Here is a 9612-nt window from a genome sequence, read left to right on the forward strand (position 1 = left end):
GATCTAGGGTTGCTTGAGAGGGTATGAGATGTTGAGGAAGGAGTAGATTCAGTTGTAAGTGAACATTTAAGAACACAGTACTATGCTTTCTTGAATATATTCACAAATGGATCTAAGGGCCCTAAAACAGGGAGGACAGGTGCAGCTTTCAGTATTCCTGAGTTTAAGGTGGCAGTGACAAAAAGAGCAACGGATCATTTATCCGTTTACACAATGGCCATACCTATTGTCTGCAGAGTGGGTGGACGAGGTGAGGCCAGATAGAGTAGTCATCTGCTCTGACTCCTGTACAGCACTGATGAGCTTAAATACATTTGTGTCACAGAGTAGACATTATGTATTGTATGGGGGTTTGCAGTGCTTGTATAGGGTGAGACCGGGGGTATTTGTGATGTTCCTTTGGGTACCAGCTCATGTGGGAGTAGAGGGGAATGAGGAGGTGGATGTTATCGCCAAGCAGGCTCTAAACATCCTAATGGTGAGATGGAATTGTCAAGCAGTAAAGCCAAGGGGTTGATAAGAACAGTGGTTAAAAATAAATGGAAAGAGTTGTGGAACAGGGAGAGAAAGGGAAGACACCTGTACACAGCAAGATCCAGGAAAAGGTGGGGGCAGGGAGGTCCTCAGACTGAGAGAGATGGAGGAAAGTGTAATCACAAGGCTGAGACGGACACACAAGGCTCAAAAGTACATTGAAATTGGTGGGGAAACATCTGACTGGGAGGTGTGATCATTGTCAGGGGGAGATGGAAACAGTGGAATATGTTCTATTTCAGTGCCAGAAATATGGGAGGGAAAGGAAGCGGTTGTTATTAGATTTTAGGAGTAATGGGGTTGAAGAGCCAGGATTAATTGAATTGCTGGATAAATCTTCAGGGGATATAGTATTGAATTGAATTACGTATTTCGTTTCCTTAATTAAGGAGACGAAAACATTGGACAGGATTTAGACGTTCGCCATCGCTGGTCCACACTCCAGTCCAGTTGGTGGCGGTAATGCACCTTAAAGTTGGTTGCCAACTGCCATATAAAATCCACAGAAGAATACGTTTTCACGGTAGTGAGTTTTGAAGAGAACGGAAGAGGCGTAGTCTTTGGTTTGCTCCCTAGTCCATGTTTATCCGTGGTGTTCATTCTTGAAGGGAAAAACATCTGTTTTTTGGGGGGGGGATTGCCATTCCAGAGCACATCATCTGAGCATAATCGGCGTATAGAAGGACAGGTTTGTCATTTAAAATGTGGTGGTGCATTTAGGTTGATAGCAAGCCAACGTGTATGTGGATGCTGCTGGTAGCTAACGTTAACTTAACTATCTAGCTACAGTGTCTTGCTAACTTTAGTATGTAACGTTACAGCTCTGTATCAGCCCAATGTCCCGTCAGAATCCAGTCGCGGTCGAGGCTAATCTCAATGGGAATCCCTGTCTAAATAAAGGTTAAAAGGTTAATCAATAATCTGCTTTGTCATGGTTACAATGCAAATACGTTATCTTGGTCTCACCTTGCACAGGTGAACTGCAATGGCTGCCAACGGGATACCAGAGGATGTGTTGATGGATAATGATCTTATAAAGGACTTAGTGGATGTGGCAAAAGACTCAGCCCTTCTAAACGGAGTGTTGATGCGGACTAAAGAGACACCCAACTCATCAGAGGTAAATCTTATTCTGCTTGATTAGGCTAAACCGTTTAGACACACTGAACTGTTTGATATGACTATAGAATTCTCTACTATAAGATGCCGAAAAATCACCTGTTTGGGTTCATTTAATTCAAAGGAGAAGTGGGAGAAGGTGAAACTGGGCAGCCATTGGAGCTACACTGTTCAAAAAAGGGAGTTTGTAATGCCCAGCCATGCCAGGAATTCTCTCTTTTGAGCCTGTGTTGTCTGACTGGATTTGTGGGAAACCAGGGGCGCAACTTTCACCGAGGGCAGGGGGGGAGGATATGTATGACATTGCATTTTTGTACCTCCCCTCCCCCGTTTTATCATTGGAATGTGATACAGAACAAGGCAGCGGTGTGCTTTAGGAACATGCAGACACCTCCAAGTGATCGGGTAGGCTGTTTGGAGTGGTTATCTGACTGGTAACCTCCACTTCTAAAACCAAAGTTGCGCCCCTGTGGGAATATATTCTGTCTCAGTGGTCATGTTACATGTTTTTCTGTTTATTTTTCACTATACCAAGTATCTAATCTACCATCTTAAATGTTCAGAGAACAGAATGCCAAGACAGTTAATGCAATTCAATTGCTTACCTGTACATTGTACATGTCAATCTGTGATAATCAGAGAAATCCCAAATAACATCAAGTTCGTAAATTCATTCTAGGTTGCGCTCTGGTCGTTTGTAAATTCAGGGTGTTGTCAGATTGTCCTGTTGTAAATTCGGAGCGTTAACCTCTCGGAGCATTCAACTCGCTCACTGGACGCTCTGGCCGAGGATTAGGGTTGATCCTAGCGTTCTGACCTCGGCGGCAATCAAGCACTGGGGCTGGGACTTTCCAGGTACCTCACGATCATGATATATAGTGCTCCTGAGTGGTGCAGCGGGGTAAGGCACTGGATCTCAGTGCTAGAGGCGTCACTATAGACACCTTGGTTCAAATCCAGGCAGTATCACTACCGGCTGTGATTGGGAGTCCCATAGGGTGGCGCACAATTGGCCCTGCGCCGTCTGGGTTTGGCCGGTTTAGGTCGTCATTGTAAATAAGAATTTGTTCTTAACTGATTTGCTGAGTTAAATAAAGGTTACTTTTTAACAAAATTTTATAAAACAAAGTTTGGACACACACCTACTCATTCCAGGGTTTTTTGTTATTTTTTACTTTTATCTACATTGTAAAATAATAGTGAAGACATCACAACTATGAAATAGTTTGCACACTCTTGGCATTCTCTCAACCAGCTTCATGAGGAATGCATTTCAATTAACAGGTGTGCATTAAAAGTTAATTTGTGGAATTTCTTTCCTTAATGCGTTTGAGCCAATAATTCGTGTTGTGACAAGGTGTGGGTGGTATACAGAAGATAAACCTATTTGGTAAAAGACCAAGTCCTTATTATGGCAAGAACAGCTCAAATAAGCAAAGAGAAACAACAGTCCATTAAGACATGAAGGTCAGTCAATACGGAAAATCTGAACTTTGAAAGTTCCTTCAAGTGCAGTCTCAAAAACCATCAAGCGCTATGATGAAACTGGCTCTCATGAGGACCGCCACAGGAAAGGAAGACCCAGAGTTACCTCTGCTGCAGAGGATAAATTCATTAGAGTTACCAGCCTGAGAAATTACAGCCCAAATAAATGCTTCATGTAACAGACGTCTCAACATCAACTGTTCAGATGAGACTGCGTGAATCAGGCCTTCATGGTCGAATTGCTTCAAAGAAACCACTACTAAAGGACACCAATAAGAAGAAGAGACTTGCTTGGGCCAAGAAACACAAGCAATGGACATTTAGACTGGTGGAAATTATGTATTTTTCTCAGAGTCCAAATGTGCGTGTCTTTGTGAGACATAGAGTAGGTGAAGAGATGATATGCGCATGTGTGGTTCCCACCGTAAAGCATGGAGGAGGTGGTGTGGGGGTGCTTTGCTGGTGACACTGTCTGTGATTTATTTAGAATTCAAGGCACACTTAACCAGCATGGCTTCCACTGCATTCTGCAGAAATAAGCCATCCCATCTGGTTTGTGCTCAGTGGGACTATTGTTTTTCAACAGGACAATGACCAAACACGCCTCCAGGCTGTGTAAGGGGTATTTGACCAAGAAGGAGAGTGGAGTGCTGCATCAGATGACCTGGCCTCCACAATCACCCGACCTCAACCCAATTGAGATGGTTTGGGATGAGTTGGACCGCAGAGTGAAGGAAATGCAGCCAACAAGTGCTCAGCATATGTGGAAGACTGGAAAATCATTCCAGGTAATGCTGGTTGAGAGAATGCCAAGAGTGTGCAAACTGTCAAGGCAAACGGTGGCTACTTTGAAGAATCTCAAATATAAAATATTTTGTTTAACACTTTCTTGGTTACTACATGTGTTATTTCATAGTTTTGATGTCTTCACTATTATTCTACAATGTAGAAAATAATAAAAAATAAAAACCCTTGAATGAGTAGGTGTGTCCTAACTTTTGATTGGTACGGTATATGGCTATTCTCACGATTCTATATATTTTCTGAATTGATACTGAGATTTTATAGCAATTTGATGTTCGAAACACTGCTCACTATATATATCTGCAGCAGAGTTTTTGATCAGTCGTAGAAATAAGTGCTGAAAACGTATTGACTCACTATTTTTTTTAAATTCCATAGTTTTGGCAAAAGTACAGCCGATTAGCGCATGCTAACGCTACCTAGCAAATCGGAACTTTGAGTCAAAGTATCGATATATCATCCAAAATAATATAAGCTTGCTATTTTGTGTCTGGAAGAAGCTTTAACACCTCACTTTGAACATTTTACTTGCCCTAGCAGAGCTGGTTAGGCTGTTTTCTTGTTATCTAGAGCGTTGGCGACTAACTGGGTTACTGGCAACAATTGAATTCAGTTTCTTTGCTGATGTTTACATATCTGCCATAACAAGAGTTTAGGGCTTTCGCAAACTCCTCAATTATTCGGCACTCTGCCACTCTCACATCGGTGTAGATTGCCATGGGGAATTTACGAAGGCACCCTTATTGTGTGTGTGGTTTCAGGTGGTGACCTATGCACCGTTCACACTTTTCCCCTCGCCAGTGCCCAAGGATACCTTCCACCAGGCTCTAGCAGTACAAACGCACTACAACCGACTGGTGGACAAGATCAGCCAGGACTCCAGCTTCCTGGAGGAGGCTCTAGCCACCACCATCAAAGTGGATGATTTCACTGGGAGGTTGTTCAATATATACAGACATGTTTTACAGGAAGGCAAGATCCAGGTAGGGTATTATTGCTTTCAAACAAATCAAATGTTATTGGTCACACACATTTTTTGCAGGTGTTGCGAAATGCTTGTGTTCCTAGCTCCATCAGTGCAGTAATATCTAACAGTACACACATCTAAAAGTAAAATAATGGAATAAAAATATATATAAATATTAGGATGAGTGGCATTGACTAAAATACAGTAGAATAGAATATAGTATGTACATGAGATCAGATTTTATTGGTCATACACATGGTTAGCAGATGTTATTGCGAGTGTAGTGAAATGCTTGTGCTTCTAGTTCCGACAGTGCAGTAATATCTAACGATTCTAAAACGACTACCTAATACACACATCTAAAGGGATGGAATAAGAATATGTACATATACATATATGGATGAGTGATGGCCGAGCGGCATAGGCAAGATGCAGTAGATGGTATAAAATACAGTATATACATAGGAGATGAGTAATAGATGATATATAAACATTATTAAAGGACTAGTGATCCATTTATTAAAGTGGCCAATGCTTTTGAGTCTGTATGTAGGCAGCAGCCTCTCTCTGTTAGTGACGGCTGTTTAATAGTCTGATGGCCTTGAGACAGAAGCTGTTTTTCGGTCCCAGCTGTCTACTGATCTTGCCTTCTGGATGATAGCGGGGTGAACAGACCTTGGCTCGGGTGGTTAATGTCCTTGATGATCTTTTTGGCCTTCCTGTCACATTGGGTGCTGTAGGTGTCCTGGAGGTCAGGCAGTGTGCCACCGGTTATGTGTTGGGCAGACCACACCACCCTCTGGAGAGCCCGGTTGCGGGTGGTGCAGTTGCCGTACCAGGCAGTGATGCAGCCCGACAAGCTGTTCTCAATTGTGCATCTGTAAAAGCTTGTGAGGGTTGTAGGGGCCAAGCCAAATTTCATCAGCTTCCTGAGGTTGAAGAGGCGCTGTTGCGCCACCTTCGCCACACTGTGTGGACCATTTCAGATAGTCAGTGATGTGTACGCCAAGGAACTTGAATCTTTCCACCTTCTCCACTGCATTCTCGTCGATGTGGATAGTGGTGTGCTCCCTCTTCTGTTTCGTGAAGTCCATAATCAGATCCTTTGTTTTGTTGAGGGAGAAGTTATTTTCCTGGCACCACTCTGCCAGGGCCCTCACCTCCTCCCTGTAGTCTGTCTCGTCGTTGTTGGTAATCAGGCCTACTACTGTTAACTGCAAACTTGATGATTGAGTTGGTGTGTGTGGCCATGCAGTCATGGGAGTACAGGAGGGGGCTGAGCACGCACCCTTGTGGTGCCCCCTGTGTTGAGGATCAGTGAAGTCCAGTACCCAGTTGCACAGGGTGGGGTTCAGACTCAGGTCCCTGAGCTTAATGATGAGCTTGGAGGGTACTATAGTGTTGAAGGCTGAGCAATATCAGATGCTATGTTGGAATGCATTTCAAGTTGCAATAATCAAATACATTTAGGTGGAGGTCAAAGACCTTGCTCATTTATTCATTGTACATTTCCAGTCCATAGTTTTGGGTCTGAATCGCTCAGACTACATGCTGGACCAGAATGGGGATGGGAGTGCCTCCCTGAAGCAGATCGAGATCAATACCATTGCTGCCAGTTTTGGTGGTCTTGCCTCACACACGCCAAACGTCCACCGGTATGTGAACCACAACCATACTGCCGGTTTTCCCTGCTAAAGGTTTTTATTCTCCTGCTGTAAAAGATACAGGACGATGGGAAAGGGAATTGGAGAAGTATGTTTGGTTTGAAGACAAAGTTGTAAACAATTGAATGCCCTGTGAATGACCCTGTCTGTCTGCATCAATAGACACATCCTGAAGGTGGCTGGTCGGTTGGAGGATAGCAAGCGTATCCTAGACAATAACCCTTCTGCAGGTCTGGCGAAGGGCTTAGCTAAGGCCTGGGAACTCTATGGCTCAGAAAGGTGGGTTTCTTGGTTAGGATTCAGATGTGTGAATGCATTTGAGATCCGTCAGTTTGTACAAAGAAAAAAAAAAAAAAAGAGGATACGGAAAACTAGGACGTTTTGTTAGTTGTCTATGTCAGTAACAGAACACAAAGTAGATACCACTGCTGAGCTTTTAATATGGGTAATTCTGTCATTAAAGGGCAGTAGTCTTGTATCTGGTTGAAGAGCTCCAAAGAAACATCTTCGACCATCGATATGTGGAGAATGAGCTATGGAAGAGGTAAGGTAAAGAAGAGGTAATCAACTCTGACGCAATCATCCGATTTTTATCCTGTTGATGATGCTGTGATGGAGCCTCCTACTGCCACTTTTGTAGCCATGGTAGATAAATGTAGTTGACTACCATTTGTATATCAAAATGGCGCGACATAAAATATTTCTGCTTGTTTTCAGAAATATTCCTGTAATACGAAGACAGTTTGAAGATGTAGCTAAGACGGGATTCCTTGATCAGGATAAGAGGCTGTTTGTGTAAGTGTTACTTTCTTTTAAAAAGTTTATTGCGGTCATTTGCGTGCTCAACATATACTAATGTTTTGATTTTGCAACATCTGTTACTGATAGACTGTTAAACATTGCCTTACTTTCAATGTAATGCCATGCTCATTGTTTCGTTTAAAAAATAAAAAACATTTTGTTGCAGAGATGGACGGGAGGTTGCTATTGTGTATTTCCGCAATGGGTACATGCCACAGAACTACACAGAACAGGTTTGAACACAATCATCTTCATTTTTTTCTTCACGTTCTCAGAGTTTTGCTGTGGTTGTGTCATCTTAAAACTGATGCAATCACTTATTATCATGACAATGTGTATGATTTTTTTTGTAGAACTGGGAGGCTCGTCTCATGATGGAACGCTCTATGGCTGTGAAATGTCCAGATATCAGTACCCACCTGGCTGGCACCAAGAAGGTGCAACAGGAACTGGCCAGACCGGGTGTTCTGGAGAGGTTCTTTCCTGGTGAACCTGACGTTGTGGACCAGATCCGGGCAACCTTTGCTGGGCTGTATACTCTAGACATGGTAAGGGAACAAAACCGGGCTCTTTGGACTCTTGATAATGTTTGCGTACATACCTCTTTCTTTATAAAGCCTTTCCTAGCAGTTTGCTTTTCTGCTTCAACTTTCTTATTCAATCTTACTAACAGGGACCAGAAGGTGACAAGACTGTGGCTATGGCTTTGGCAAAACCAGACCAGTTTGTCCTGAAGCCACAGAGGGAAGGTGGGGGTAAGAGGACCTCAGCTCTTTACTTCACATCTCTCGTGACCCTGACCTCTAACCTTATCATGCTGTGGCCTGTCTGCTAAAGTGTAGATTTTCTCTACTCCTGTAGGCAACAACCTCTATGGAGCTGAGATCTGTCAGGTACTGGAGGGTGTGAAGCAGAGCACAGAGAGGATGGCCTATATTCTGATGGACAAGGTTCAACCCCGCCCTGTACACAACTATCTCCTGAGACTGGGGACGCCACTCAAACTCAGCACCTGCCTAAGTGAGCTGGGTGTATTTGGGGCCTACGTCAGGTACAAAGACCCTTCTGTATACATTCCTGTTTTGACAACTTCATAGAAATTGTATATGTGAGTTGAAATGAAGTATACTGTAATTGGAGGTGGTATACATTTTGGACCACTGAAAACTATTGCGTCAAGATGTGGTGATAACAATGTACTCCTGCAGAGTAATGAAGATGCCTTTTGTCTCTTCTCTGAATGGTTGTGTGTGTCCATGATTTCTGTGTCCACATAGGCATGGGCAAGACATGGTGCTGAATGAGTGTGCTGGACATCTGCTGAGGACCAAAAGTGATGAACACTCTGATGGAGGTGTGGCTGCTGGAGTGGCAGTGCTAGACAATCCACTCCTCGTCTGACCGACACTGCCCTCTGTCACATTAATAGTGAAGCTGCACAGAAAGATGGTAGTAAGAAAAGTTAAACACACAAGTGCTCTTCTTTGACTGCAGAGAAAATTGCTGCTCCCCATTTATTTTAGATGTTTATGTGATACTTTTACTGTAGAATCAAATGTGTGCTCTTCGAGCTTGTGCAGATCAGGAATGAGCCTGATGTATGAAGAATGGCTGTGTGCGGACACTATGAAGTCTTACTGGCGCAATACATTTCTATCACTGCTCGGTAGACTTAAACAGCCAACAAATGAATGGAAACAGAAAATACGGAACTATGATTATTTCGCACCAAAAACTGTAGTATTCCAGATGTTGAATTGGAGAAACTGTTTTAATCGGGAAAGAAGAGAACCATTGCGAGGTAATATCCCTAGAGCAAATAATAGTATTAAGATTGTTTATGGGAATAATGGTAATAAATTGTTTTATTACTTTCAGACTTTTGTTTTTTTGTATTTATTTTAATATGCATTCATAATATACTGATGGGATTTGATGCAGTGGGTTACTGTATTGGCATTAGACAGATGAATAAACGTATCTGACAGATACAATTCAGTTCCATTTTATGAACACCAGATGGGAAATGGAAAAATAATGTATGTGATTTGCATATTCATGGGGGTGTTACTTACTGTGGCTCAGTTGGTAAAGTATGGCGATTGCAACACCAGTACAGTAGGTTAGATTCCCAGGACCACCCGTATGTAAAATGCATGCACACATGACTAAGTTGCCTTGGATAAAAGCGTTTGCTAAATGGCATATATTATTACCTAAGCTGTAAAGGTTATGGCC

At 42.8% G+C, this 9612-nt stretch overlaps 1 protein-coding gene across 3 annotated transcripts; it reads left to right on the forward strand.

The window, feature by feature from the left end:
* The first annotated feature begins 1053 nt into the window (after nt 1-1053).
* On the forward strand, nt 1054-9363 carry gss (glutathione synthetase). 3 transcript variants are annotated; one of them, XM_036988234.1, is made up of 13 exons: nt 1054-1222; nt 1356-1434; nt 1510-1654; nt 4704-4925; nt 6425-6564; nt 6736-6852; nt 7037-7117; nt 7291-7368; nt 7541-7607; nt 7728-7922; nt 8048-8129; nt 8236-8425; nt 8652-9363. In XM_036988234.1, the coding sequence occupies exons 3-13, from the start codon at nt 1520-1522 to the stop codon at nt 8773-8775; spliced, it is 1431 nt and encodes a 476-aa protein (XP_036844129.1). In that variant the 5' UTR covers nt 1054-1222; nt 1356-1434; nt 1510-1519; the 3' UTR covers nt 8776-9363. The 3 variants fall into 3 exon arrangements, with proteins under 3 accessions (XP_036844129.1, XP_021471738.1, XP_036844130.1); XM_021616063.2 differs by lacking the exon at nt 1356-1434; XM_036988235.1 differs by lacking the exons at nt 1356-1434; nt 4704-4925.
* Nucleotides 9364-9612: the final 249 nt, after the last annotated feature.

This window comes from Oncorhynchus mykiss, chromosome 9 (assembly GCF_013265735.2).
Source record: "Oncorhynchus mykiss isolate Arlee chromosome 9, USDA_OmykA_1.1, whole genome shotgun sequence".
NCBI classification, from domain to species: domain Eukaryota; kingdom Metazoa; phylum Chordata; class Actinopteri; order Salmoniformes; family Salmonidae; genus Oncorhynchus; species Oncorhynchus mykiss.